The sequence below is a fragment of the Dama dama genome, chromosome 33, assembly GCF_033118175.1.
Source record: "Dama dama isolate Ldn47 chromosome 33, ASM3311817v1, whole genome shotgun sequence".
In the NCBI taxonomy this organism is placed as follows: Eukaryota; Metazoa; Chordata; class Mammalia; order Artiodactyla; family Cervidae; genus Dama; species Dama dama.
The window spans coordinates 76,825,196-76,852,598 of record NC_083713.1 but is presented as its reverse complement, the minus strand read 5'-3'; the positions used below and the strand labels follow the sequence as shown (position 1 = coordinate 76,852,598).

The 27,403-nt window shown below is 40.5% G+C and overlaps 1 protein-coding gene across 2 annotated transcripts in view; it reads right to left on the bottom strand.

The window, feature by feature from the left end:
- Positions 1 to 27,403, bottom strand: part of CNTNAP5 (contactin associated protein family member 5) — a 984,962-nt gene that overhangs the window by 131,576 nt on the left and 825,983 nt on the right. For both annotated transcript variants that reach the window (XM_061135035.1, XM_061135036.1), the window contains exons 17-19: positions 26,111 to 26,329; positions 6,314 to 6,553; positions 66 to 290 (exon numbers count right to left, since the gene is read on the bottom strand). In XM_061135035.1, the coding sequence (XP_060991018.1) occupies positions 66 to 290; positions 6,314 to 6,553; positions 26,111 to 26,329 (684 nt within the window). The remainder of the gene's footprint in view (positions 1 to 65; positions 291 to 6,313; positions 6,554 to 26,110; positions 26,330 to 27,403) is intronic.

Here is a 27,403-nt window from a genome sequence, read left to right as displayed (position 1 = left end):
GAGGGCATGCACTGGCTCTCCAGTCCAGAATGACACTCCACAGGCCTTATGCAATCGGAACTCACCATTCTTGCAGAGCAGGACAGCCAGGAAGTCCTGAGAAGAAGAATTGATATACAGCAGGAGGCTGGGTGCCTGGGCTGTCACAAAGCTCAGTGCAATGTGTTCTTTGGATAGGGCTGCATCCGCGTAAATCGCTGAGGAAGAGAGGCTCACATTCTTGGTCACCGGGTAGGGTTCTTGAAACATGTAAGTCACTGACGTGCCGGCCTCAAAAACAGCAGAAACCTCTGCAAAATATCAGAGAGGAAAGCACACATTGACACATTCAGGAGACCCATCACTGCTTGTTTACTGTTCGTTTCTACACATCGGTCACTGTGTGAAGATTACATGAATTATAGACTGTGCTTCCTACGATAATTTTAAACCGGCAGAAATCACCATTCCTATCTACAAAGAAGAAACATGAGGCTTGTCGGGGTTAAGCACCTTGAACAAGGTTGCACAGCTAGAAGAGAGAGCTCAGATGTGCATCGTGAGATGTCGGTCCAGTTTCACGTATATTTGCAGAATAACTACCATGTGCCAGGCTGATTTCTTTAGAAACAAAGATGAGATGTCCCTACCTACTGCACAGTAGGAAGAAACTGCCTTGGGATTATCTTCCCTTCAAAACTGAAATCCTTACAATTTTTATGTTATTCTCGTGGGTCAGGAGGATGTTGAGTGGGCACAAAACTACTGAGAGTAGGATCCTGGGAAAAAGCAATTCTCTGTGGTATTGCATTAAGGGTGAGGACCAATAGAAATGGAGGGGCGGAAGGCTGTGGAAACAGTAGGAAAGGCACAGGTATCCAGCTCCTGGATCGATTATTTTATTTTACTTATTTCAGTGAAGGACAGTTGATTTACAAGATTGTGATAGTTTCAGGTGTAAGGCACAGTGATTCCGTTATACGTACATGTGCATCTATTCTTTTCAAATTCTTTTCCCTTATAGGTTTTTACAAAATATTGAGTATAGTTCCCTGATATGTAATAGGTATTTTTTGGTTAAAGAAGAACATGCAAATCTACATCTATATAACATGATTAATTTCTCTTTTTCCTGAATGATAGGTTGACTATCCCCATGAAATTTTCTGATTGAATCGGTGACACCTAAAACATAATCAACCTGGCTTTTGCGTCCTAATTCCATTGCAGATTTGTTCTACTTTTGTGAAACTTCTATAATAGTTTGTAATGGTGTCAAAAGAAAACTAAAGTGGCGTATTTATGCACATTGCTTAGCAGGTTGGGAATACCAGTTCCTTTTCACTAAAAGTTCAAGAGAAAGTGTTTTGTATTTCTGATGCAGATTAGAACAGCATCAGTACTCCTCATTATAGAGATATACACAGAAACTGGTAACTGGGAGGATTCTAGCTGGTCATCAGCTTCACTCAAGCATGTTTCTTCTTTGTTTTCAGCTCTTTTCATAAAGTGAATCTTTTCAGGGACATGTGGCCTGCATTTTGAGCTACTATCTCCTAGTTAAAAGAGTAATGGCCTTTATGGGATGTTTGTGTGTGTGTTCAAATATAATATAATTCAGATCATTCTGTATATTAAATACTAAGTATATTAAATGCACATTCATATTACAGTTTTCTTTATAATTAGGACAGTAAATTAAAATGAAAAACACTTTTAAAACTAGAGTTGTCTTATCAAATTTCTGTCTTTCCTCCTCCCCTAGCCTCAGTTATAACTATTTTTATTACTTAGACATTGTGAATTTTAATTTAAATTCAGCAAAACACATGAATTTGATTTATTCTCTGTTTCTTATCTTTTATAATCTAAGAGTTTGAGCTCTCTGATCATATTTAAGCCCTCTGATTAATCTGAACATCTGAAACCATTGGGCTAAATGGCAGAAAAATCTTCACTTGAAGGTGATTATTATTAATAACCATCATAAAACTCTAGGATCACAACAACCAACATTAGCGACATCCTTTCAGCACCTACCTCATTGAAAGAACTGTACTGATTAGATTTTGAGAAGACAGGACACATGAGAAAGAAATAAGACTGGGGGAACGTGGCCTTCCATGTGATGTGTGAATGACAAAGATGGTGAATCCCAGAGCGGGGTCCTTCTGTGGTCAGGAGCTGCCTGAGAAGACTTGGAAGAGGAGCTTGGTAATGACTAGGTCTGAAAGTGTGTAAGGAGTTCAGAGGCGGTGCGGGGAGACAAGGTGATGCTGCTGAGGACCTGTGCCCCTGGTAGCCTCAGAGCAGAGTAACCTGCACCTGGACCCTGCTATGACCTTCTCCTGCTCTCTCAAGTGACTCTGTCAAGCTCCGGCTAACACAGACAGCAATGAATTCAGTCTCATGGTGAGGAGAAGGGTTGGGAGAAAGGATGGAAAGAACAGCACACAGTAGGAACTCAATAAACAACTGGTCTTAATAATAGAAGTAGATTTAGAATTAGAGTAAGTATAAAGATTAGGCCTTAATGAGTAGGCTAGCAGTTCTATAGACTCAGTCAGGCTGTACTTGATTTAGAAAAACTTCAAACAAACTGAAAGGAAAGGAAAGAAATGAAAATTTGAATGATGAGTGGATATTTCACACTATTCAAAAATCATGAAATTTTTCTTATTAATACCAGTCTTGTGGATACATGTTTTTATGAGTTCTTATCTTTTAATGATACATATTATAATATTTACAGAAGAACTTATATGATACCTGGAATTTGCTTCACTATAATAAAAGAGGAGGGATGATAGCCTATAGATGAAATTAAAATGATCATGAGTTAATAACAGTTGAAGCTAAGTGAGGGATGCATGGAAATTCTGAAACCTTTCTCTCTATTGCAGTACATAATTTAATTTTTCTGCAATAAAAAGTAAAAAAAATAAGTTGGCAGGAAGGTAAATATCAATCATATCATTTTTTCAGTAAGTTTTTGACAATTGCTAAATTACTAAATATATGTATACTATTTTTCACTGAAATTCCATTAATAAGGGAATAATCAATACATATGCTTATCATAGCATTATTTATGTACAAAATTTGGGGTAATCTAAAATTCCCAAATAATGATACAGGCAATTTACTGACACTTTATATGCCAGGCATGATCTCAATTGCTATGTGAAGTGCTTGTTAAATTTCCATGAAAGACTTTCACGTAGAATTTCTAAGTTTTTCACATATTACAGGTGACAAAACCATGGAGTCATGAGGTTGAATTACACAACCAGCATCACACAGTGTAGACTGTAGATGAGCCAGAATCTGAACACAGGCAGGTCTGGTACCAGAGTCCTACTATCGCTTCACTAAAATGCTCCAGGGATAGAACGGGTTAGATACACAGAAGCAATTCCACCAGATGGAATATACTGCAATCATTAAAACTGAATTATATAGGAATGCTTATTAAAAATATTAGATAATATATTTGGAATTCTATTTGAAAATATACTCAGAAATCTAGAAAAATAAAAACCAATCTAATCACTCAAAAACAACTACCAAAAAGAAAATCCAATTTTCTTGTAGTTCTTTTCTTTGCCTTTAGTGTAGCTGAGAAATTCTGTCTATTCCATTTTATTAATATATTATGGAGTGCCAATGGTTGTGTAACTTTGTAAATATAGTAAAAAAAAAAAAGCTGAATTGCACATTTTAGAAACGTAAATTTTGGGTATGTAAATTAAAACTCAATAATAAAAAAAAAGAGAAATACATAAACAAAACAATAAAAAAAAACCTTACATATTTGAATCCTATTACCACATTCTTGTTCAGGATGAAATTAGGGTCAAAAAGTGTAAGTCACTAAACCAATATGACTGTCAGAGTTCTCACGTGTTAAATGCAATATTACTTCTTCCTTCAAACCTTGGGCATAAGGAATAAATGCCGCAGTCCATAAGTACTAGGTCATTTGTGATTATTACGTGTTTATATCCAGATCAGAAACATCAAGTGGGTCAATGACGGTGGTTCTAGACCAGTCACTGGTCATGGACAAATGTCCTTAATTCCACACTAGATATTTACAAGATTTGCATCCCCTAAAATATACATGGAAGGCTAGCATAGAAACCTCTTCCAATAGAGAACAGCCTTGTCTAGGACCGCCTTGGAGCTAAGGGTTCCCATTTCAGTCCAAAGCCACATTTCCCAGAGTCAACTGACACGGCTCAAAGATGTGGTTAAAAGGTTCATCTTACATACTTTGCAACTGCAGAATATAAAGGGAATTATTTCCTTAGATTTATGAGTTGGGGAGAAAGTTCACAAACAGTGAAATATGAAGCAAGCTGAAAAGGCTAAGTACATATTTGTCCATTTTTCTTATAGATCACACTAAAACGTGGGAAGAAAGCACAGCAGATATTTCAAGAAATACAGTCAAAGATGCAGTGGCATGGGCAGAAGATAATGAATAGGAGTTTTTTCAGAGAAAGGAGCCAATGGGAAATTAGGCTAAATTTAGAGTGAGATGATCTATGAAATGTTTGAAAAATGTCTCTGAAGAAATGCATAGAGTTCTATAATTTTTCTTCATATTTTATTTTTTCCCAAACAAACACTTGGTTATAGATCTTGTAAAATAATGCTAGCAGGTTTTAGGGACTTGGGCTTCAGAGTGCTTATTCTGCATTTGCTTCTTCTAGCCTGTAGAGCCAGTCTAAGGGTGGCATTACAAATTTCATGGGAAATTATTCCAGAGACTTCCACCAATGTTAAAACCCAGGAGCTCACATGAACAGCCTACCAACACAGGACCTGCTTTAGCTCAATCTTCCATGCAGGCCTGCCACTCTGCTGGCCCTAAAATTTGTACCGGTAATTTTCTCCCAAGGAGCACAATGCTTTCCAGCAACAACAAGCAAATGATTCAAACTAACTGGGAGGAGGCCAGCATCAATGAATGAAGAGCTTAAATTACAGTCTTTTAAAGAGAACATTGAGTGTTGTTGTTGTTGTTTTCCTATTATTTTTAAATTCTAAGAATAAGTTGAATGAAATAAAACATTGTTTGTTAGTGGTGCTTGAAAGATGTGTTTTCATGAACCAACAAGAATTATTTGTAATTCCTATCATTGTTTGTATGTAAATGGTGTTTCAAAGTGATTAAAACATTTTATTTTAATAGTTTAAATGCTGCTCTTGAACTAATGTTTACATTCTTTGTCCAACAATCTTTATTTTCCATCAATAGAATAAACTTTAGAAGATTCTGCAAAGATTGATAGTAGACCAAATCATCTGTCCTTCCAGTTGAAAAACACTAGGTATTGATACTGAATTGTGAATTTTTATAGTTTGTAGTCAGTTTTAATTTCTCTAGAGAATTTACGCCATAAGCATCATTCCTTGTTTAAGTGTGTGTATCCAACATGATTAGCTTTTGTCAATGAAATTAATTTAGGCACTAGGGCAGGGGTTTTGACGCCTGTGCCCCATTCTCGGCCCCCTTGGAGCTAAATGTGAATCTTTGGGCAAGGCTTTTAAAGCCTTAGACCCCACTCACGTCACTTGCAGAACTGAGAGATTTTATTTTTTTAAATACATGATATGGATTTTATTAACTTACCTATACTCTCTCTATTGGAAAAATGATTCATGATGGCTTCAAGGTCTCTAAAGGTTTTCCAGGGCTAGATTCTATGATTATTTGATCACATTTGTGGATGAAGAAATTGGAACTAGGAGAGTTAGCACCAAGAAGTGACAGTCCACCTCTCCAGGGCTCAGCTGGCTCTAGGCCACATCAAGCCTGCTCTCCTGTTACTCTCTGCCCTATTCAACTGTACTGCCCATATCCACACGTGCTGCTGCTGCTGCTAAGTCGCTTCAGCCATGTCCGACTCTGTGCGACCCCATAGATGGCAGCCCACCAGGCTCCCCTGTCCCTGGGATTCTCCAGGCAAGAACACTGGAGTGGGTTGCCATTTCTTTCCCCAATGCATGCATGCATGCTAAGTCGCTTCAGCCGTGTCTGACTCTGTGCGACTCCATGGACTATAGCCCACCAGGCTCCTCTGTCCACGGATTCTCTAGGCAAGAATACTGGAGTGGGTTGCCATTTCCTTCTCCACCACACACATGAAGGATGTGTATATGTAATTATGTTGAGAAGCGATCCAGAGAGTCTGCAGAGAGGGAAATTGAGGGAGAGTAAATGAATGTTCGAGGACTCTCTAAGGGCATGAGTTTCCTGTGACATGACTACAATCTGTAGGCAGTAAAACACAACCTGTGGGGAAAACATAGATTTCTGTTGTACCTTTTTTGCAAAAGGGTCCTTCATATGGTGAACTGGTGCAGTCGCAGAAGTATCCACTGTGCTTCTCCACACACTTGCCCCCATTGTGGCAGATGCTACCATAACTGCTGCAATGGCCCGGGCATCCTGGCCGAACTCCAGACGTGACCTTCGCCCTCTCCTCCAGGTCCAGCTTTTGCCCATTCAAGTGTAAGGAGCGTATGCATCCTAGGAAGCCTTTCTGTCTTGATGATGTTCCCCCTGAGCGGTGAAAATTAAAGGAGAAAAAATATAAGGTACAGTGCTCACATTTTTGAGGTTTAATATCCCCAAACTGATAATAGTTAATTAGTAATCTGTTGGCATGATGTATTGGACTTTTCTATTAAAGTTTCCAGTGGGAAAAAAATAAATAAAGTTTCCAGTGAGAATTAGGAATTCAAAGAACCTGGGGAAAAGGGCATGTGTTTCCAGGCTGGAAAAAAATACTCTCTCACTCAATAAATAAATAAATACAATAAAAAACTATGGTTCATGTGGACTCCTCCACTTGACATGTTTAACATAGAAACTTCAGATGACTGGGCTCCTTGCAAATGAAATAAAATGTATTCTTCCTCTAAAGTGATGTGAAAGTTACTCACTTGTGTCGGGCTTTTTGTGATCCCCATGGACTATACAGTCCATGGAATTCACCCGGCCAAAATATTGGAGTGGGAAGCCTTTCCCTTCTCCAGGGGATCTTCCCAACCCAGGGATCGAACCCAGGTCTCCCGCATTGCAGGCGGATTCTTCACCAGCTGAGCCACGGGGAAGCCCCACTCTTCGTACACCGCAGACACTTCTGAGGTGAATGCACAGAGTGAGGCGGCCCCTCTGGCCATGTTGGAAGCAAGCTGTTCGGTGCACTGAGTTAGAAGAGGCAACGAGCTTTGTAAAGCTCGGGCTTTCTCAGTGGCTCAAAGGGTGAAGAATCTGCCTGCAGTGCAGGAGACCTGGCTTTGGTCTCTGGGGGAGGAAGATCCCCTGGAGGAGGGCATGGCTACCACTCCAGTATTCTTGCTTGGAGAATTCCATGGATAAGGGCCTGGCAGGCTACAGTCCATGGGGTCACAGAGTCAGACATGACCGAGCAACTTTCACTTTGTAAAGCTTATGCAGCACTGTGTCAAGCACTATAAAGAGATGGATGTTAGGACCAGACAGACATGGCGTCAAACTCCATGCCAACAGCCATTAGACCTAATGACCATAATGACCACACAATGACTGAATCCCCTAAGCCTCAGCTCCTTCATCTCTAAAATTAGAATCAGTCTATTTCATGTGTTTATTTACAAGGCTTAGTTAAGATTATGGAATATGCTTCATCCTTAATCATTGTTCTTTTCTCTTGAGCCTCACAATGATTAGAACTAGTAGTCTGTGTGTGTGCATGCATGTATGTGTATATATATCTCCCAGTGATTACCCCCAAATCATTATTTGGAAAATAAATTTCTTCTTCTGGAATGCAGAAAAGAATTGCAACCCAACTGTCTCCTGAGGGTACATCTTGAAAGCTTCAGAAAGAGTTGCAACGCTTTTTGCAAATTAATCAGGAACAGAGGAGATTCAAAGTGGCAGAGTGTTTAGTCACTGTTGAAAACCTAGAATTCTACCAACCTAAACCAGAGGATATTAGAAAAATGTGTGCAGGGAGACAATAAGCCAAGAATTAAGCCAAATTTCATCAGTAGATATTGATCTGGTGTTGGGAATTCTGGGAGAGTTCAGAGAGGATACAGAGTCAGCCTGTCCTTACAAAACACAAATTCTATTTCAAATTCAATGCTTTGGCCTAAAGCCCATAGAAGTGGAAAAATGGAGGACACATTAAAGTCTCCAAGGTCTACAGAGTGTCCTAATGGAGAAAAGGTAAGTTGGAAAACAATGGCAGTAATGAGGTGGTATTTGTTTATTGTATAAATCATCTCTCCTTTTTGAGCCTCATTTATTTGTAGTCATCCATGCTATAATTTTATTAAATCCTGGTGCAGCAAATGACCCAATAAAAATATATTCATATCAAAGTGGATACAAATGTGAATTCTAAATATGTTATCTCTGACCAGGAATATCACAATAAATAAGAAACAAAGCTGTAAGTTGGATAAATGAATATACACTGTGAAAAAAAAATCTGTCAGCCTGGCAGGGTGGACAAGATGTTAATTAGCAATAGGGTTGAGGGACTTCCCTGGTGGTTCAGTGGCTGAGACTCCCAGCTCCCAATCAGGGATTCAGAGTTCAATCCCAGGTCAGGGAACTAGATTCCACATGCTGCAACTAAGACCTGGTGCAGCTATACAAACAAATAAAAATAAACATATAAAAAAGATTTTCAGAAAGCAAAAGAGTTGGAAGTGAGGAGAATTCTGCCATCTCTGAATCACACCAGGTTATCAGATCCATAAATATATGTACAGTATCCACTGGCTGCTTCTGCGAGATTGAGACAAAAATGTTTCTAAAGAATTAATCTAGTGTTTTATTCTGAAGGAGTGATAGAACTCCACTGTTTCCAGTTCTGATAAGTGATACCCAAGCAGGCCAGAAGGTCAAACCCAAACTGCTTTCTCCTGTCTGTCTCAATTTTAGTGAGTAAATCTCCTTTTAACCATAAGATAAATCAATTATAAACACAAGCAGATCATGAAGAAAGGTTCATTATTTCTTTCCTAGAGATGGTGTAGAATAAAGAGAGGAAAATTTATGTAGGCAAATGTTTTGTTTTATTTTTCCCCTTATTTTGTAGTCACTCCCTGTGGCGGATTTGTATAACTCTTCATATATCTTGTTAGTGGCATTTTTCTTCTAAGCAGAGGTGGAGAATGCAGGATCTATTACACATTTGCTTGTGTGTGACTTAGTCAACATGTTTATAAATGAAGAAGTGACTAGGGTGGTGTTTCTAGCAGAAATACACTCCTTGGTGTTTGAGACATATAAAGGATGGTGAGAATGACCCCAAATAAGGGGGTCATTTCAATTGCACATGCTAGTAAAACACAATGACACAATGAATAGGAACCAAATTGTGCAATGAATTAAATTTCCATTTTCACCTGGCTGCTTTTTATTCTTTAAGAGGGAGAAAAACTAGAGGTTAGGCTCCTTTTTCTTATGGAGAGGTAATATTGTAGACTAAGAATAGAGTGCTTCAAGAAAGATGCTCCCCACCCACACAGTCATGCCCAATCAGGTGGTAAGCACGCTCCCTTTTCTGACAAGGTCACCTGTTTTGCGTTGTATTGGTGGAGGTGTGAATCTTCCCTGAAACTTGAATACTGTACAGAAAATGCTGCCACAATCTTCACTCCCCTTTCTCACTCACAGTCCGTCTCCCTCAGTCCTGTCCTATTCATCTGCACCCTTAATTATCTTTGGATCCATCAGCATCTCTCCACACTGAGAGCCACAGTCTTGAATTCGTCTCACCCTTGCTTTAATTCCTCAAACTGAGAAAAGCTGGGACCTGGGATGATCATTTGCTGCAGTGCTTGCACCTGGAGAAATGTTTCCTCCAGCAACAAAATACGAAGAAACTGCAAGGGACTGAAAATAACTGTGTGTGTTCACAACTGGGGCAAATGATGGATGTGGCTGTGTGCTCAGTCGCTCAGTTGGGTCTGACTATTTGTGACCCCATGCACTATAGCCCAGCAAGCTTCTCTGTCCATGGGATTCTCCAGGCAAGAGTAATGAAATGGGTTGCCATTTCCCACTCCAAATTTATGGACAACAAGATACAACAAAACCAAAAGAACCCAACTGCCACTTCTGAAGAATCAGAACAGGGTACTGTGTATGCCCCCTGCACACAACACCGTCTATTCAGTTCGGTCACTCCACTGTGTCTGATTCTTTGCGACCCCATGGACTGCAACACGCCAGGCTTCCCTGTCCTTCACTGTCTCCCAGAGTTTGCTCAAACTCATGTCCATTGAGTCAATGATGCATCCAACCATCTCATCCTTTGTCACCCCCTTCCCCTCTTGCCCTCAGTATTTCCCAGAATCAAGGGCTTTTCCTATGAGTCATCTCTTGGCATCAAGAAGCCAAAGCACTGGAGCTTCAACTTCAGCCTCAGTCCTTCTAGTGAATGTTCAGGACTGATACCACCTAAGCCATCCCTCTGGCCTGACTCCTGGACCTGCCCCTCCCCTCACCCCATACAGGAAACCAGCTAGATCCCTACTCAGGAAGCGAGCAAGGGGACGTGTTACTTGTTCTCGCTCTCCTGCTACGGCGGGAGCCCCAGTAAATGCTTGCTTAAGTTTCTGTGGGTGTGTGCTCAGCCACTTCGGTGATGCCCACTCTTGGTGACCCTGTGGATACATACACATGACTATATACAACAGCTAACCAGCCAGGGCCTGATGTATAGCTCAGGGAAGTACACGCGATGCTTTGCAATGACCTATAACAGAAGAGGATCTGAAAAACATGCATGTGTATAACTGATCACTGCTGGACACCCGGAACTAACATGGCTTTGTAAATCAACTAAACTTCAACTTAAAAAAGACCATACCCTTATTTTGGCACTGGGCTTGGCCCAGAGTAAAGAAATAAATACACATGAACAATTTAAAAATTTCTAGTAAGTTTTCTATTGAAAAATCTGAAGCCCGGTTAACGAAAGAGCTACTTCCCTGCTTGACAAAGCTCAGCTGCCCTGGAATCAGTTCCTTATGACAGGATAAGGAATGTCCACCTGGCCCCATTCCCTACCAGGACGATTTGCATTCTTTCAGACTGCCTTTCTGGCCCTTGAAGGTGTTTGAATTTTCAACTGTTGCTCTCATATAATTTTATCTTATGTATCTGCTTCTTGCCTAGAGTTTACTATAAATTTGGGAGAAGAACAGCAAGAAACATAGCGATAAAAAGAAGTTTTTCTTAAAGTAGCTGACAATTATGTTTCTGAGGCTTGCACTTAATCTAGATTAAGCAAGGTGTTTAAGAATCAGAACAATGTTTCTAATTCTAAAAAAAAAAAATACTGTATGCTAGAAACTGTATAATTAACTCTTTTAATATTCATTGGGAAAGAAGAAATTCTTCATATTATTCACATTACAGAGTTGAGGAAACTTAGCGACAGAGAAATTTCTTTAGCCAAAGTCAAGAATCAATTCCAGAACCAGAAGTCAGACTGGGATCTCTTGACCTTCAACGCCTGGATACCTTCAAAGCCCTAAAAATCCTAAAATGAGCTATTTGATCAGACTATTTTGAAGTGGAGTGGGGATCTATGGTCTTCCTCCCCCGCCCCATGTCCTCTGCCTGCCTTTGTAGAAAAACTTTAGTTGCAGAATAAATTTAATCAGAGAAGTGAGAAGATGCAGAAAGAAAGGAAAGCAGTCAAACGGGACAAAATAATAGTTTATCCCCTGAACAAAGTCCGGGACCTTCAGTCCCTTCTGAAGGTATATGGTGGCACTCTGAGCCAGCTCCCACGCACTGCCTTATATACACGGAAACCCCAGCAGCTGGACATTTACTGCATGATGAGAAGATGGTAGCCACTGCGTAAGTTATCACAACTTGGAGAACCGGTCCCAAAGAAATGGGAACAGATCCACCCAGAACGGAAGGTAACTGTACTCAGAACAATCAAGATGATGCTGGTCAGACCACTACGCGACCACTTTCAAGTGACCGTCAGAACTGACTGCTGCCTTGCATGTAGCCCTCTCCCTCTGCCTACACGCGCAGAGCCTCCCCATTAAAAGTTGCTGAGCACTGATTGTCACTTTGGACAGGAGTCTGCCCTCTTCCCAAGTTGGCAACCTCCAAAATAAAGAAAACTTTCCTTTCTACCAACTTTCCTCTCCAGTACTGACTTTCAAGCAGTGAGCAGCCAGACCCTACTTTTGGTAACAATTTGGGTCAGTACTACAACTAAGCACTGCTTCCACTTTCTTCTCCTCTTCTCGTGGATTCTCCCACCAAGTAATATACACACGTGCATTTATTCTCTCTCCATGTCAATCTTCTCGACAGCCTAAACTGTTAGTTCACCAGCCTACATAGAAGCAATTTTACACGAATCTCTTCTGTTGGCCCTTGGTATCAAGTGACTTCATTATGATGATGTTTCCTCGGACTGAGTATGAATCAACTCTTAAAAAGGTTGCCACCATCATTCTAAATCTGTCTTAGAGAATCGCCCTGTGTCAGCTCAACAAATGCTCGTTGCTTCCAGAGAAACATCTCAACTCCTTGTGCCCTCGCTGAATAAGAGCCTCTGTTTCTCTCGTGTGCGCCTGCAGCCTGGGTCACACACATTCAAACAAAACTCCTTTGCTGAGGACCTTTTCTCTGGGACAACATTGAACGTGCCAGGTCAGGGTCCTGTCTCACAAAAACACGCGGTGTCACACTCTCCCTCTCACACTCTCTCTCTCCTTGAACTTGGAGCAGCTGTTACCTATACAAATTACTTTGCCTAAAGTCAAGAGTTGAGTGAAGTGCAGACGCATTACTACCCAGATTTCAAATTCTATAGTAGCAGCAGGTTTAGCATGGACTTGTTAAAACAAAACAAATGTGCTAACCATCAGTGACTTCTTCTTTTGTGCCTGTCCCTTCAATTGGCAGAATTTGGGTACCAGAAGGAAATCCTAGTGGAGGTTTTAATTCCAAAATCTCATTTCCTTAAGGATAAGGCATGTGTCTGCGTACCTTTTGCTAGAAGCAGACATTGCTTGCTTAGGAATCAATAAACACACACTATGAAATAATGCAGGTGGCGCTAACTCGATGTCTACAAAGTAAAATGGGGATTTTGTTGCTGTTGTTTTTCAGTTGCTCAGTCATGTCTGACTCTTTGTGACTTCATGAACTGAAGTGCGCCAGGCTTCCCTGTCCTTCACTACCTCCCAGGGTTTGTTCAAACGCATGTCCATAGAATCGGTAATTCAATCCAACCATCTCGTCCTCTGTTGTCCCTTTCTCCTCCTGCCTTCAATCTTTCCCAGCATCAGGGTCTTTTCCTATGAGTCGTCTCTTGGCTTTAGGGGCCAAAGTATTGGAGCTTCATTTCAGCATCAGTCCTTCCAATGAATATTCAGGAGTGATTTCCTTTAGGATGGACTGGTTGGATCTCCTTGCACTCCAAAGGACTCTCAAGAGTCTTCTCCAGCATCACAGTTTGAAAGCATCAATTCTTTGACACTCAGCCTTCTTTATGGTCCATCTCTCTTTATGGTCCATGACTAGTGGAAAAATCATAGCTTTGACTGTATGGGACCTTTGTAGACCAAGTGATGCCTCTGCTTTTTAACATACTGTCTATGTTTGTGATTCCTGTGTTGGGAAGATCCCCTGGAGAAGGGCATGGCAACCCACTCCAGTATTCTTCCCTGGAGAATCCCGTGGACAAAGGAGCCTGGGGGCTACAGTCCACAGGTAGCAAAAAGTCAGACGAGACTGAAGTGACCGAGCACGCAGCACGGGTTCGTCACAGCTTTCCCTCCGAGGAGAAGTAAGCGCCTTTAATTTCAGGGCTGCAGTCACTGTCCGCGGTGATTCTGGAGCCCGAGAAAATAAAATCTGTCACTGTGTGCATTTCTTCCCCATCTATTGCCATGAAATGATGAGCCTGAATGCCTTGATCTTATTTTTTGAATGTTGAGCTTTAAGCTAACGTTTTCACTCTCCTCTTTCACCTTCATCAAGAGGCTCTTGAGCTCCTCCTCACTTTCTGCCATAAGGGTAATATCACCTGCATAGGTGAAGTTATCTGGCATTTCTCCTGGCAACCACGACTCCAACTTGTGATGCAAACAACCAGGCACCTCACATGATGTTCTGCGATTAGAAGTAAGAAGGCAGGGTGACAATGTACACTCTTGACTGACTCCTTTCCCAATTTGGAGCCAGTCCATTGCTCCACGTCTGGTTCTAACTGTTGCTTCTAGACCTGCACACAGGTTTCTCATGAGGCAGGTACTGTAGACTGGTATTCCCATCTCGTTAAGAATATTCCACAGTCTTGTGATTCACATAGTCAAAGGCTTTAGCATAGACAATGAAGCAGAAGTAAGTATTTCTCTGAAATTCTCTTGCTTTTTCTCCCATTCAATGGATGCCAGCAATTTGATCTCCGGTTCCTCTGCCTTTGCTAAATAAAGCTTGAACATCTGGGAGTTCTTGGTTCACATACTGTTGAAGACTACCTTGAAGGACTTTGAGCATAAACTTTCTAGCATGTGATATGAGTGATATGAGTGCAATTGTATGGGCCTTTCTAGCACGTAAAAATGAGTGCAATCATAGGGTAGTTTGAACATTCTTTGGCATTGCCCTTCTTTGGAAGTGGAATGAAAATGGTATTTTCCAGTCCTGTGGCCACTGCTGTTTTCCACATTTGCTGGCATCATATTGAATGCAGCACTTTGACGGCATCATCTTCCAGGATTTGAAATAACTCAACTGGGATTCCATCACCTCCACTAGCTTTGTTCATAGTGGTGCTTCCTAAGGCCCACCTGACTTCACATTCCAGGATGTCTGGCTCTAGGTAAGTGATCACACCATCATGATTTTCTGGGTCACGAAGATCTTTTTTGTAGAGTTCTTCTGTGTATTCTTCCAACCTCTTCTTAATATCTTCTGCTTCTGTTTGGTCCATACCATTTCTATCCTTTATTGAGCCCATTTTTGCATGAAATGTTCCCTTGGCATCTCTAATTTTCTTGAAGAGATCTCTAGTCTTTCCCATTCTATTGTTTTCCTCTATTTCTTTGCATTGATCACTGAGGAAGGCTTTCTTATCTCGCCTTGCTATTCTTTGGAACTCCGCATTTAGTTGGGTGTATATTTTCCTTTCTCCTTTGCTTTTACTTCTCTTCTTTTCTCAGCTATTTATCAGGCTTCTCAGACAACCATTTGCCTTGTTTCATTTCTTTTTCTTGGGGGTAGTTTTGATCTTCCTCTCCTTACAGTGTTACGAACCTCCATCCTTAGTTCTAATTCCCAAAATAAAAATGGCAAACTATTACAATCAAAATAAATATATAGGAATGTGGATGGGTATAAATATCAATATATAAAATCAATAATGTTCCTATAGAGCAACAATAACCAATTAGACCATGTGATAGCAAAAAAAGAATCCTATTCATCAACAAAAGCAGCCAAACATCTAGAAATTAACTTAAGATCTATGACTGTAAAAAGGAAAATAAAAAACTTTACCTTGACTCATTTAGAATAGATGGAACATGCTTTGATATAATTTAGCAATGTACAGTTATTCTCTTTAATGCAATAAAATCCCAGAGAATAACCCAAGAAAAATTATTTTCATATAACATGAAAAGCTAATTCTAAGAACCATAAAGAAAATAATTATTAATAGTTAACAGAGTGTTAAGTAAAGAATCAGCTGTCCTTGTTGGCGAGGGGGGCAGAGAGGGATGTTCTATTCAGTATTAGAATATACCCTATAAGAGTGACGTTGAAACAGGACCTGGAAAGAAAACTTCATGAAAAAACAGAGCAGGAAACTCAGAAACATATTTTTCTTTCTTTTTTTTTTCAATATCTTTTTATTTTAATTATTTTAAACACCAAAAGCATTTGCATTGGGGCATATGCAATTAACAATGTTGTGATATTTTTAGCTGAACTGTGAAGGGACTCGGCCATACATATACATGTCCATTTCCCCCCAAACCCCCCGCCCATCCAGGCTGGCACATAGCATTGAGCAGAGTTACATGTGCTATATAATACGTTTCTGTTGGTTATCCATTTCAGAAACACATTCTGTGTACAGAGATAGAGAGATTTCATACCTTATAATATATGTATATATATATATATGTGTGTGTGTGTGTATACAGGAATTCTAAGTAGCTAGGGAGAAAAAGAACCATGAAATAAATGGAGATAGAAATAATATTTTGGAAAGTAAAGTTACAATATTACCTCAAAACCTCAAACAAATTCCAGATGAAATAAAGACATAAAAATAGCAGCAAACAAAACAATAACACAAACAAAAACTAAAAATATTAGTAAAATATAATATAGCAGGTTAAAATCATATGCAATTTTTACTGACACGCTCTGTTTCCGATGGCATATATTAAGCAAAAATGCAAAAAAACAAAACTAGCAAGCACACGGTGGTATAACACATATAAGTATACTGCTTATATAAAAAGGAAAAAAAAGTGGAAACAGTGAAAGGGTTCCTTACTCAGCTGTGCCTAACTGTTTGCAACCCGTGACTGTAGCCTGCCAGGCTATTCTGTCCGTGGAATTCTCTAGGCAAGAATACTAGAGTGGGTTGTCGTTCCCTGTGCCAGTGGATCTTCCTGACTCAGGAATGTAACCCAGGTCTCCTGCATCGCAGGCAGATTCTTTACTGTTTGAGCCAGCAGCAAAGCCCTGCTTATGTAAATACACAGATGATGACCCTGCATGGTGTTCCCTAGTGTACCTAAATGTATGTGATGGCCTTGAATGAGGCCAGGAAAGTGTCACAGTGGCCTAATGTCAGTTGTCTCTGGGAAGAGCACTAGGATTATTATTGAATAATTTTAGCAAACATGTATTTGTGTATTGATTGAATAATTTAAAATAAATTTTCATTTATTATGTGTATCATGCATAATGCTTTTGATTTTTTTTGAGTAATTTAAAAATTATTTATGTCAAGTTTCAAAAAAAAACCCACCTTGCTATATCTAGAATTATGTATATCTATAAAAATCCTTTATTAATCTATGTGTTATTTAGACATTAGCAAACATCTTTACCAGAATCAGCATGTTTGTGCCTGGGGTGTGGATGGGAGTACATATGTAATATTCATCTTGGTTTTCTGTAAAGGTTCCCCACCCCACCCCAAGACCACAGCCAAAAATAAGCATTTGCCTTCTTTCTAGCAGAACAGTGGCAGGGCACAAGATTTTGCCCAGTGGAGTGGTATACGGGTATTCTACGGAAATCCCCACGTGGTTGTTATTTATCATTCAGGGTAAGGAGAAGGGAACGGGCGAGCACTTGAGTAATTCCTATTTCTATTACCCACAGAATTGTGGACCAGTAGGGGCAACTCCCACCACAGGTCTAGGTGGTTGACTGAGTGGTCCCACTGTCTTCCCAAAGCACTCTCTGAAGTACTGTTTTGCATCTCATCTGGAGATACCCCTGAGAGCACATCATTTGATGGGGGCAGGCATCTGCAGCGACATGGATGGACTTGGGGGTGGTCAGACCCAGTGAGGCAAGTCAGAGAGAGAAGGACAGATACCACATGACATCACTGATACATGGGGTTTGTAAAAAATGACAGAAATGAGCTTATTTAAAAACAAAAATAGACACACAGACAAGGAAATGAAATCACGGTTACCATGGGGGTGGGGGAGGGATAAATCAGGAGGTTGGGATTAACACACACATACTACTATATGTGAAGCTGGAGAAGGGCATGGCACCCCCCCAGTGTCCTTCCCCGGAGGATTCCAGGGCAGGGGAGCCTGGCTGGCTGAGGTCCACAGCGTCGCAAAGAGAGGGACAAAAGCTGAGCAACTACTAGACAACGACGGCGATGTGTGAAGCAGGTAACCAGCAAGGACCTGCTGTGTAGCACAAGGAACTCTACTCAACACAGTGTAATAATCAACTTGGGAAAAGAATCCAAAGAAAGAGTGGGCGTACGTATATGTGTAACTGCATCACTTTGCCGTACACCTGAAAATAATACAAGATTGTCAATCAACTATATTATAAAATAAATTTGCATTAAAATAGTAAAAAATGTTCTCTCAAATAATTTAAAAAAGAAGATGAGGCAGGGAAGTCCACCATAATCCTAATCAGAGTCTGGAATAGCAACATGAGCCATTTTGACTAAAAGGATCACCTCCCATCTCAAAAAAGGAGACAATTCACCCCTCACTGTGCTTCCTTCTGCCACAATTTTCAAAGATGAAGTATCACCAGTAAAGTCACTATCAAAAACAGCCTTAAACCAACTTCTTGCAAGAGCAACTGGAAAAGAAATATCATATGAGCCCCAGGTCTTCTCTAGAGTCAGCCAGAGAAGCTACTCACTTCTTCCAGGCTGGCTGCCAGGCCAAGTCATTCCCTGACTGACAGCAGGTTCTGGGTTTCCTGGATTGTTAGGGCCCCTGGAAATCACTCTGATTAGTTTTCTTCAGGGAAACCCTGCTGAGAACAGAGATTACCTCAAAAGTTGAACCACAGGCCCATTCAAAGAAATAAGTCAATAAAGTTAAGTCTGTAATTATAAGCTTTAAGAACTTTCCCTACTACTCCCAGCCACCCCAGAGTGATTTTATGGCTAAGCCCAGGAGACCTTGAAATACAAAAGGAGCCTACAATTCACTAAAAGAATAGTAGCAAGGGCAATTCATGACGAATAGTTCTCACAATCCAATACACTAACACTTCTGTGACATTTTGATGCAATTGTGCAGTAATCACTTTGGGGTCCATCCTTATTCCAGCTTCCTTTGTGGAAGCGGTGGCTGCCATGTGACTAGGGACACATCATCAACCCTCTCTTATCAGCAAAAATAAGCTGAAACTTGGAAATAAAGCAAAAAATCACAGATGACATTTGTCCAGTGGAGCCGCAGGTAATTTCCTTCCAGTGTAACAGATACCTCTAAAGATGGCATGGTGAGAAAGAGCTTCATATCTAATCTCACAACTTTATCCTTTCTTTGTTGTTAAATTCCCTGCACCATATCCTAGCTTTTTAGATGTCCTCTGAACTGGTCATGACATCTTAATGGCTTCCTCGTTAATTAATGAGTGAAATAAAATCTTTGACACATGTTCATTTTCTATTTGCCTGAGACTCATGATTTTAGCTTTTGGAAGATTAGATTTTAACACATACCACTAGTATGAGTTAAAATGGTGCTGTTCATCATTAGAAAGTATGAAACTGTTACACGAAGACCTTAACTCCACAATACCATAATACCTGGGATAAATAATGATAATAAGATATTTAAAGAACTTTTAGTCTTTTGTATCATCAATGAAGAGGAGTCTGCCGGGTAAATTGAGGGTAGTTTGAGGGAAACTCAAACTCAAACCCATCCTAGTTTGACGGAAACAACCACTGGATGACTATGAGTCAGGGGGTCCTTGGCAATCCCATGGTTAAGACTCTGCTTCCAATGTAGGAGATGTGGGTTCAATTCCTGGTCCAGTAATTAAGATTCCACATGCCAGGCCACCAAAAATACGAGAGAGTATGAATCACAACAATACAAACTTGACTCTAAGGAACCCATTAAATTTAGAGTGCTTTTAAGAAGAAAATGGGAGAAGAGTAGGCAATATTTTATGGTCAATGCTTGGGAGGAATGAAAAATAAATTTCTTAAATCAAAGAAAATTACTTTGATTTTAAAAAAGTGTGTGTGTGTGTGTGTGTGCATATTTTGCACAATAAATCCATGTCATTCTGCCACTGCTAGGGTTCTCCAGCAAACAGGCTTGAGATGAAATTAAAGAGGTATGCTGTTTTTTAGGGGGAAACTTTAGGAAACACATCTTTGATCCAGAGGGGAAAGAAGCAGAAATGGGCAGAGAAGTGAGCTCTGGGGCAGGTCTGAGCGTCTAGAACAGCCCCATGGAGAGGCAGAGCAAGAAAAATCAATCAGAGATTGGCTTCCTTGGGCCAAAACGTTTGGGTCCTTGTACCCTGGAGTCAACTGACGGTTGTCTGGGTGTATCTTGCAGCAGGTGCAGTACCTGAAAAGACAGACAGACAGAGACTGTCTTCCAACAGCACTGCCAGCGGCAGAGCCTTCTTGAATGGGCACCTGGGCAGCACATCCCAGAGACTGCCTCCCTCAGGTTCCGTAGCCTCTCTACACATCACAGATGGCGCCTGAGATGACCCTTAATCTTTAGCCTGAGACATGGATGATAAAGCAGGAAGCTGAATTAAAACATGGCACTTTTCACCTCTTCTACAGAATTGCCTTCCCCAACACAAGTGGTGCTGAAGCCAAACTCTTTTCTCTCTGAATCAGAAGAAATTTGGTACGACAGTGAGCTGCTGTTGCTGCTGCTAAGTGGCTTCAGTCATGTCCAACTCTGTGTGACCCCATAGACGGCAGCCCACCAGGCTCCCCCGTCCCTGGGATTCTCCAGGCAAGAACACTGGAGTGGGTTGCCATTTCCTTCTCCAATGCGTGAAAGTGAAAAGTGAAAGTGAAATCGCTCAGTCGTGTCCGGCTCTTGGCGACCCCATGGACTGCAGCCCACCAGGCTCCTGCATCCATGGGATTTTCCAGGCAAGAGTACTGGAGTGGGGTGCCATTGCCTTCTCCAACTACAAAGAGGTCAGAGTGTAAATCTGCCAATCACATGTTCAGAGGTTTGATGATGTCTTCTTCCACTCCATCACTCCCCTCCAAGGCTTTCTTCTCTCCTCTTCTTAGTCATCAGCTTTGTTGCCAGAGCCTTGCAGATATGAAATAAGTTATAGGCAGCATTTCAGCATCAACATGCCTGGCTGGGTCCATCCTTTTCTTTTTTTTCTTCCATCCTTTTCTAAACTGAAGCTTCCATGGGCGTCCTAGTCACATAAGCTCAACAGCATCTTGGCTTTGGAAGAGAAGCAGCTTCTCATTTCCCTCGGTTTAGGTCCTTGAATGTCCAGAGAGTACTGTTTTATTTCTCAGAAAGGTCTGGCTTGAGTTCCTTTTTATAACTATCACCCTAGCTCCACATAAACAGTGCTGTATTAATGTTTTGTTACTTTATGGAGTTACAGATTTTGATGACCGTAGGTGCCACGGTAATCAGAAAGACTGCTTCCATCATTGAGTTTTGTTGTGGTCCAAATCTCAGGGCTTTTCTCCCTGGGCTGCCTGAGAAAAATAATGCCATGTTGTGCTTTTCTTTAAAAAAAGAGAAAAAAAGGTAGTATGCTTTGAGATATGTTTTCTCAAAGGCAGAATTAAAAATATAAACAGTGAAACCGAATAAGAAAAGTGTACATTCTCCATCAATGGCCCATTAACAATCCAATGCAGCCAGTATGTGAAAAAATGAGTTTCAGTTAAAGTTGCAGAGATTGTAGATAAACATTTCCAAACGGGTTTTAGAATGTTAGCAGCAGAAAAAAACTAACATGGGCTTCAGGGTGGGTTTAACAATGCTCAACAAGTGCAATACGAGACAACACGTAGTGGAAGGGATCATTTGCTTGCTTGCTTCTTTTTCCCTTTTGGCTGTGCTGCATAGCATTCAGGATCTTAGTTCACCAACCAGAGCTTGATCCCCTGCTCCATGCATTGGAAGTGCAGTGTCTTAACCATGGGACTGCCAGGGAAGTCACGGGAAGAGTCATTCAATCATTTACTTCTCTGTAAATAAAAAGAACTGGTGTTTTTTTAAAAGTACATTCGAGTTCTAAGAATCTGATTTTGTGGAGCATATATGGTGTTGGGGAAGAAAAAAGTGCAAGAGGAAGCAGGTGGCTCTTGTTTTTTTCTTTATCGTAGAAGCTCGGAGGAAGCAAAGCATTCATGGGACTTGCCTGCTGGGATACTGAGGTCTGCTATGCACTTCTTAAATGAATCAGGACAGCTCCTCTTATTGAACTATTACAAGAAACATTAGAAATCCTGTATTAATATTTTTTGCTAAAATGATTCAAGCATACTTGACATATTTAGCTTTGAAAAAAAGTTTTGGTAAATCAGACCTTATCATCAGAAAGTATAGGATGTAGAAAGACAATGATATCTTCACTTCTCACCATTGACATCCTTCACACAACAATGGTTTTACGTAACAAATATGCTTAAAGGTGATTTTCTAGTTCTTCCTTAATGTGAAAAGGATGCATATCTCCTCCTATGCAGACACGCATCTTTTCTGATAGAAAGCTCTTCTGGCCTGTGTCAGGAAAGCCATCCGTGTGGGGCGCTCTCAAGAGTAAATGTCAGTGACTATTCCACAGAGACTCTGGCGGCACAGTGTCAGGGCACAGCCAACGAGCGCTCTTTGCCTGCCTTCACCGCTGACCTCGCCAAGTCTGACCTGCTTCATCTGAAAACATGAATAATAATTCCCAACTGATGTGGAAACAGGCGCAGCACAGAGGGGCAGGGGGGAGACTCTGCAACTTTATGATTTATCAAGTCCCTGTGATATTTTCCCCAAGGAGTTCTAAGTGGGAGTTACTTCAGTTTATTTTGATACAAATAAAGCAGCTGAGCCAAAAAGAAAGAAAGAAAAAAAAAAAAAAAGGTTCATGAAAGGCCAAAAAGGTAAGATGAAAGTAAAGTAACACAAGATAAGATTCATAGTCTCACAGCTCTATAAAGGGTCTAGTCTATAATTCCAACATATTAGGAAAGATGAGATGTCAGATTTGGGGACCATGAGATATTTTCCTTGCTGTTACATACACACAGGCATGAGGGTAAGGATGATTGTCATGTCTAACATACACATGGAGATGATAGCATATCCACAAGTTGTGAGAGTTCCATTACCATACTCGTCAATTTCATTCTGCAAATAAAGACAGTGAGTCCATTTAGGCTAGCTGCTTTCCTACTAGTGCCCCAAGATCTGATGGCAGTTGACCTGGAGTTCACACCTAGATCCCTTCATTTCATTTTTAGTAAAAGGTGCTACTTCTTAGATTTCTCTTGCCTCATCCTGATATTGACTTGAAAAGCTAGTGTGTGCATGCTAAGTCACTCAGTTGTGTCTGACTCTTTGCGACCCTATGGACTGTAGCCCACCAGGCTCCTCTGTCCATGGGATTCTCCAGGTTACTCCAGAGGAGTAAGGAATAGCAAAAGAGAGGGATTATGCAGCCAAGGGTTTTAAAGCTGAAACAATCCCAAGCTTGCAGCGTTCATCTCATAAGCTCGTATTATGAAATTTCCCCTACTCTATTAAAAAAAATGCCACCACTGAAATGGCATGGTTGCAACTGTCCCTAACTACCAGGGAAATAAAAGTCTGCAGTTGTAATATTGATTCCGGGAATCCAGCGTGCATTGACTTGGGTACCAGCACGTCAGCGTTTCACGTTCCAATGACAGGAGCATTGCTAAGAGGTGCACCCATTCTATAAAATTCAATCTGGTGCTTAGGGAGCACTCGTGGGCACGACAGCAATACCAGTGATTTCCATGCTGAACAGCACTCTGTTTTGATTGAAAGATCCTTCAGTGGTTGAAGGTGTCTAGACAGACATATCCAGATGAATATTTAAGTACCGTCACATTCAATCTATCCAGTTAGCCAACTGATAACCAACAAGGGCCTACTATATAGCACCAGGGACTTACACTCAATATTTTGCAATAACCTACATTCAGAAAAGAATCTGAAAAAGAATGACTATGTGGATATGTATGATGGTATCACTTTGTTATACACTTGAAACTAACACGGCATTGTAATTCAGCTATACTTCAATTTAAAAAAATTAAAGAAAAGCATACAGCAATCATAGTTTTTCTGCCTAGCAAGTATAAAAATCCAGTGACAAAATTTCTGAATGATAGAGAATGCAATTCATCATTTTGGCTGCTCTAACTAAGTAGAGGTTCTTTTTCTTTTTTTTTTTAAACCACTGAACCATACAAAATGGAAATACCAGGACTGCAATTTTTTTTTCTTTTTTTGCCACCCAACATTTCTAAGCAGACTGAACACTAAATAGCAAAATTCAAACCAACAGACTAAAATGACCTCCAACGGCATTTTTTCTTCCTCAAGTATATTAAGACAAATTCAATAAAGCAGAGTAACATCTGAGACGGAACTCATCAGAAAGAAACAGAACAGAGGCAGGTGCTCTTGCTGTCGCTGACCTTGGCGGCAACTCAAGCAAGGTGTCGCCTCCAGACCCGTAGACAAGCTCTTATTCACTGCATCTGTGATCAGTTTAAGAGAAATGTCTAAAGATTAAAACCTGCAAGAAACACAGCTGCCTCTTCTCACTTTCAACTTGCACAAACTTTGTCACATTTTCAAGCTGCATGATAATTTCATAACTACATGAAATTTTCATGAAGGGATTGAAAAATTCCATCTTTATACACACCTTTCAACCAGAAAGATTCATCAGTATAGTCTGAAGATAAATTAAACTTTGGCATGGAATGTAATTTATGAAAATTGCAAAGTACTTGAATTGATTATACCAAAAAAGACATTAAATCTTGATGACTAGCAAACTTATTCAGAGCAATAAAATGTTATGTTTAAATAGAATTAAGACATCAATATAAATTAAAAATATACATTTTAATAGTAAATCATATCACTTATGTAGGTTAACTAAGTGAATGCCTTTTCATCATCATTCATAAAAATGTTCTTAATCACTCATGTCTTAGCTTCTGCTGAATATGTAAAACATGATAGATGAAGAAAGAAATGTTATCACTGTTGGAAAGACAGATCCCATATTCTGTTACTTCTTTTCTTTTAGTTGGTGTGTTCTAGTGAGAAGTGTCTTCAGAGCTAAAAGTAGCAAAGACCCGGATTTCAAGAAAGCGGTTGAGACACACCCATTGATAGCTGATGGCATTTCATTACTAGCAGTAAAGCTATATAGTGGGAGCTGACAAAATAAATACAGAAGGAAAGAAACTTAAATCTGGGTATACTGGCAAATTTTGGAACTTATTGGTACTACTGTTCTAAGCATCTGAACGTCACGTTTCAGATAAGAGCGGTGTCTTGGCTTTGACAATAATACAATATACCTAACATTTTCAGCTCTGTTTTGTATCTTAAACCTATATATGCCCTGCTCAGCCTAATTTCAAAGAATCCCTCCTAAGTCGTAGCCATAATGGGAACCTTTCTTTTCCTATCTGGACTAATGTGGTGAAATTCTATTTCTGTCTCTCTGATTCCCACAACACACACACACACACACACACGCACACATAGCACTTGAAAAAGATGTTTTATTGCATAAGGCATCTTTCAATTCCCACCATCCAACAAGGAACCTGATTTGTTTTTGGTACTCACTTAATATTTATGGAATGAATGAATGAAAGGCTCAGTGAAAGATGTTTGAGCCCCCCAGGCCCTGTTGCCAGCAGCAGCAGTCAGCTCAGATACGCAACTTATCTAAAGGCTGATTCTGAGTCTCAAGGAGGGAATGATCAGTGGAGAGATGTATGCTTGGGGACCAGGCTATTTTCCTGTGCAAGTATCAGGCAGCCACCTAAGGGATGTGATTTCTGGGAGTATTAAAGAAGCTCTTAGCTTAAAAACCAATAGTTCCCTCCCCTGCCATATTGGTGATTCCCCAAATCCCTTGAAGATGCTGTAACACATAACATTACATCAAAAATCATTAGGAGTTAGGTGTCACTAAGAAAGGTGAATTGTAGCCCACTGACAGAGTCAGCATCTAAAAAGGTTTAAATAGCTTACACTCCTCTTTCTAAGAGTATATTTTGATTATAAGGATGAAAAATAATAGGAGTCCCTAGACATCTGAAGATACAATATGAACAAGGAGAAAAGATACAAAAAGAGTCTGAGACCCCTGCAAACTTTGCTAAGCAATGACAATCGTTCATTCTTGAATCTAATGAATATAGAAAGGAAGAATTTGTAAAATGACATCTGTAATTACAAATGCTTTATGAAATATTATGATCATCCCTCAGGTCTAAAATAAAATAGTAACACTCCTTGGGCCCAGTTCCACTGTGGCCATGCAGGGCTTTTAGCACAAAGGGCACCTGAAGACGTCCCCTACCTACAAACAGCTGGCTGTTGAGCTGTAACCGGAAATGGCCCTCTTCTGAGGCCTCCCTGGTCATCCTCGGGAGGTTGTCCACTTGGAGTGAGGTCTCCTTGAGGTTCCTCTCGGCCCGGACGTAATGCCATTGGTTGTCATTCAGAGGAGAAGGAGAATGGACTATGAGCTCTGTGGGACCATTTCCAACATCAATGGCAAAAGTGATCTCAGAAGGAGCTGAAACCAAAAATTGAATAAAGGTAGAAAGATGAAGGGAGTTGTCAGTGCATTTAGGACACAAGCATATTCTGAGCGAATGGTAAAGTGATTACAAATCCTAGGTAGGGAGGACCTCAGCTGAAATCCGTGCAGGATTGAAATTTCCACTGATAGTAATAACTACCAACTACTAAATCCCAAGCCCCATCTTTTCCCCTCATTGGTTCTCACTGTGAAAATTCAGGAAATAGAATAGGGACCAGGGCCACTGATGCCAATCTGATGAAATATACCGGTGCCAAGGTGCTAGATTTTCTGGATCTGTTCTGACTTCACTTGTGTGCTCATGGATAGCTAGAGACCATGGGTTAACTAAGAAGACACCCTCCTGCAGAGATAAGAGCACACTCTGGAAAGCCCACTGCTTTGCTTACTCATTATGTGTATTTTAATAATGCATTTCATATATTTATAACATTGTTATATGTATTATATATTATTATTCTGTAATGTATTACTTTTTCAATACATGTGATACAAGCATTCATGCTATCCCTGAATGTTTTTTTTTTTTTTCATATTGAGGCTCGGAAATTTTAAGTGCTTTGTCTGCATCACTGGAAATAGCAGTATCTAGGTCAAATACAACTTTCCCCCTCAACTCCCCACACAGGGACTTTTTTCATGACTCTTTCTACCTTTCTAAAAAAATCTACTTATTGTATAGGACAAGAAGCAGCTGTTAGGTATAACGCTACCTATGATGATATGATGATGATGATAATGATAGGAAATTAATAGTGGTGGTCATGATGGTGGCAGAAGTGGTGGCAATGATGGTGGTGAGGACAGTGGGGATGGTCATCCTGGTGAGGGTGGTGGTGGTGATGATGACACGGGTGGTGATGATGGTTGGAAGGACAGTGGGGATGGTCATCCTGGTGAGGGTGGTGGTGGTGATGATGACATGGGTGGTGATGATGGTTGGAAGGACAGTGGGGATGGTCATCCTGGTGAGGGTGGTGGTGGTGATGAAGACACGGGTGGTGATGATGGTTGGAAGGACAGTGGGGATGGTCATCCTGGTGAGGG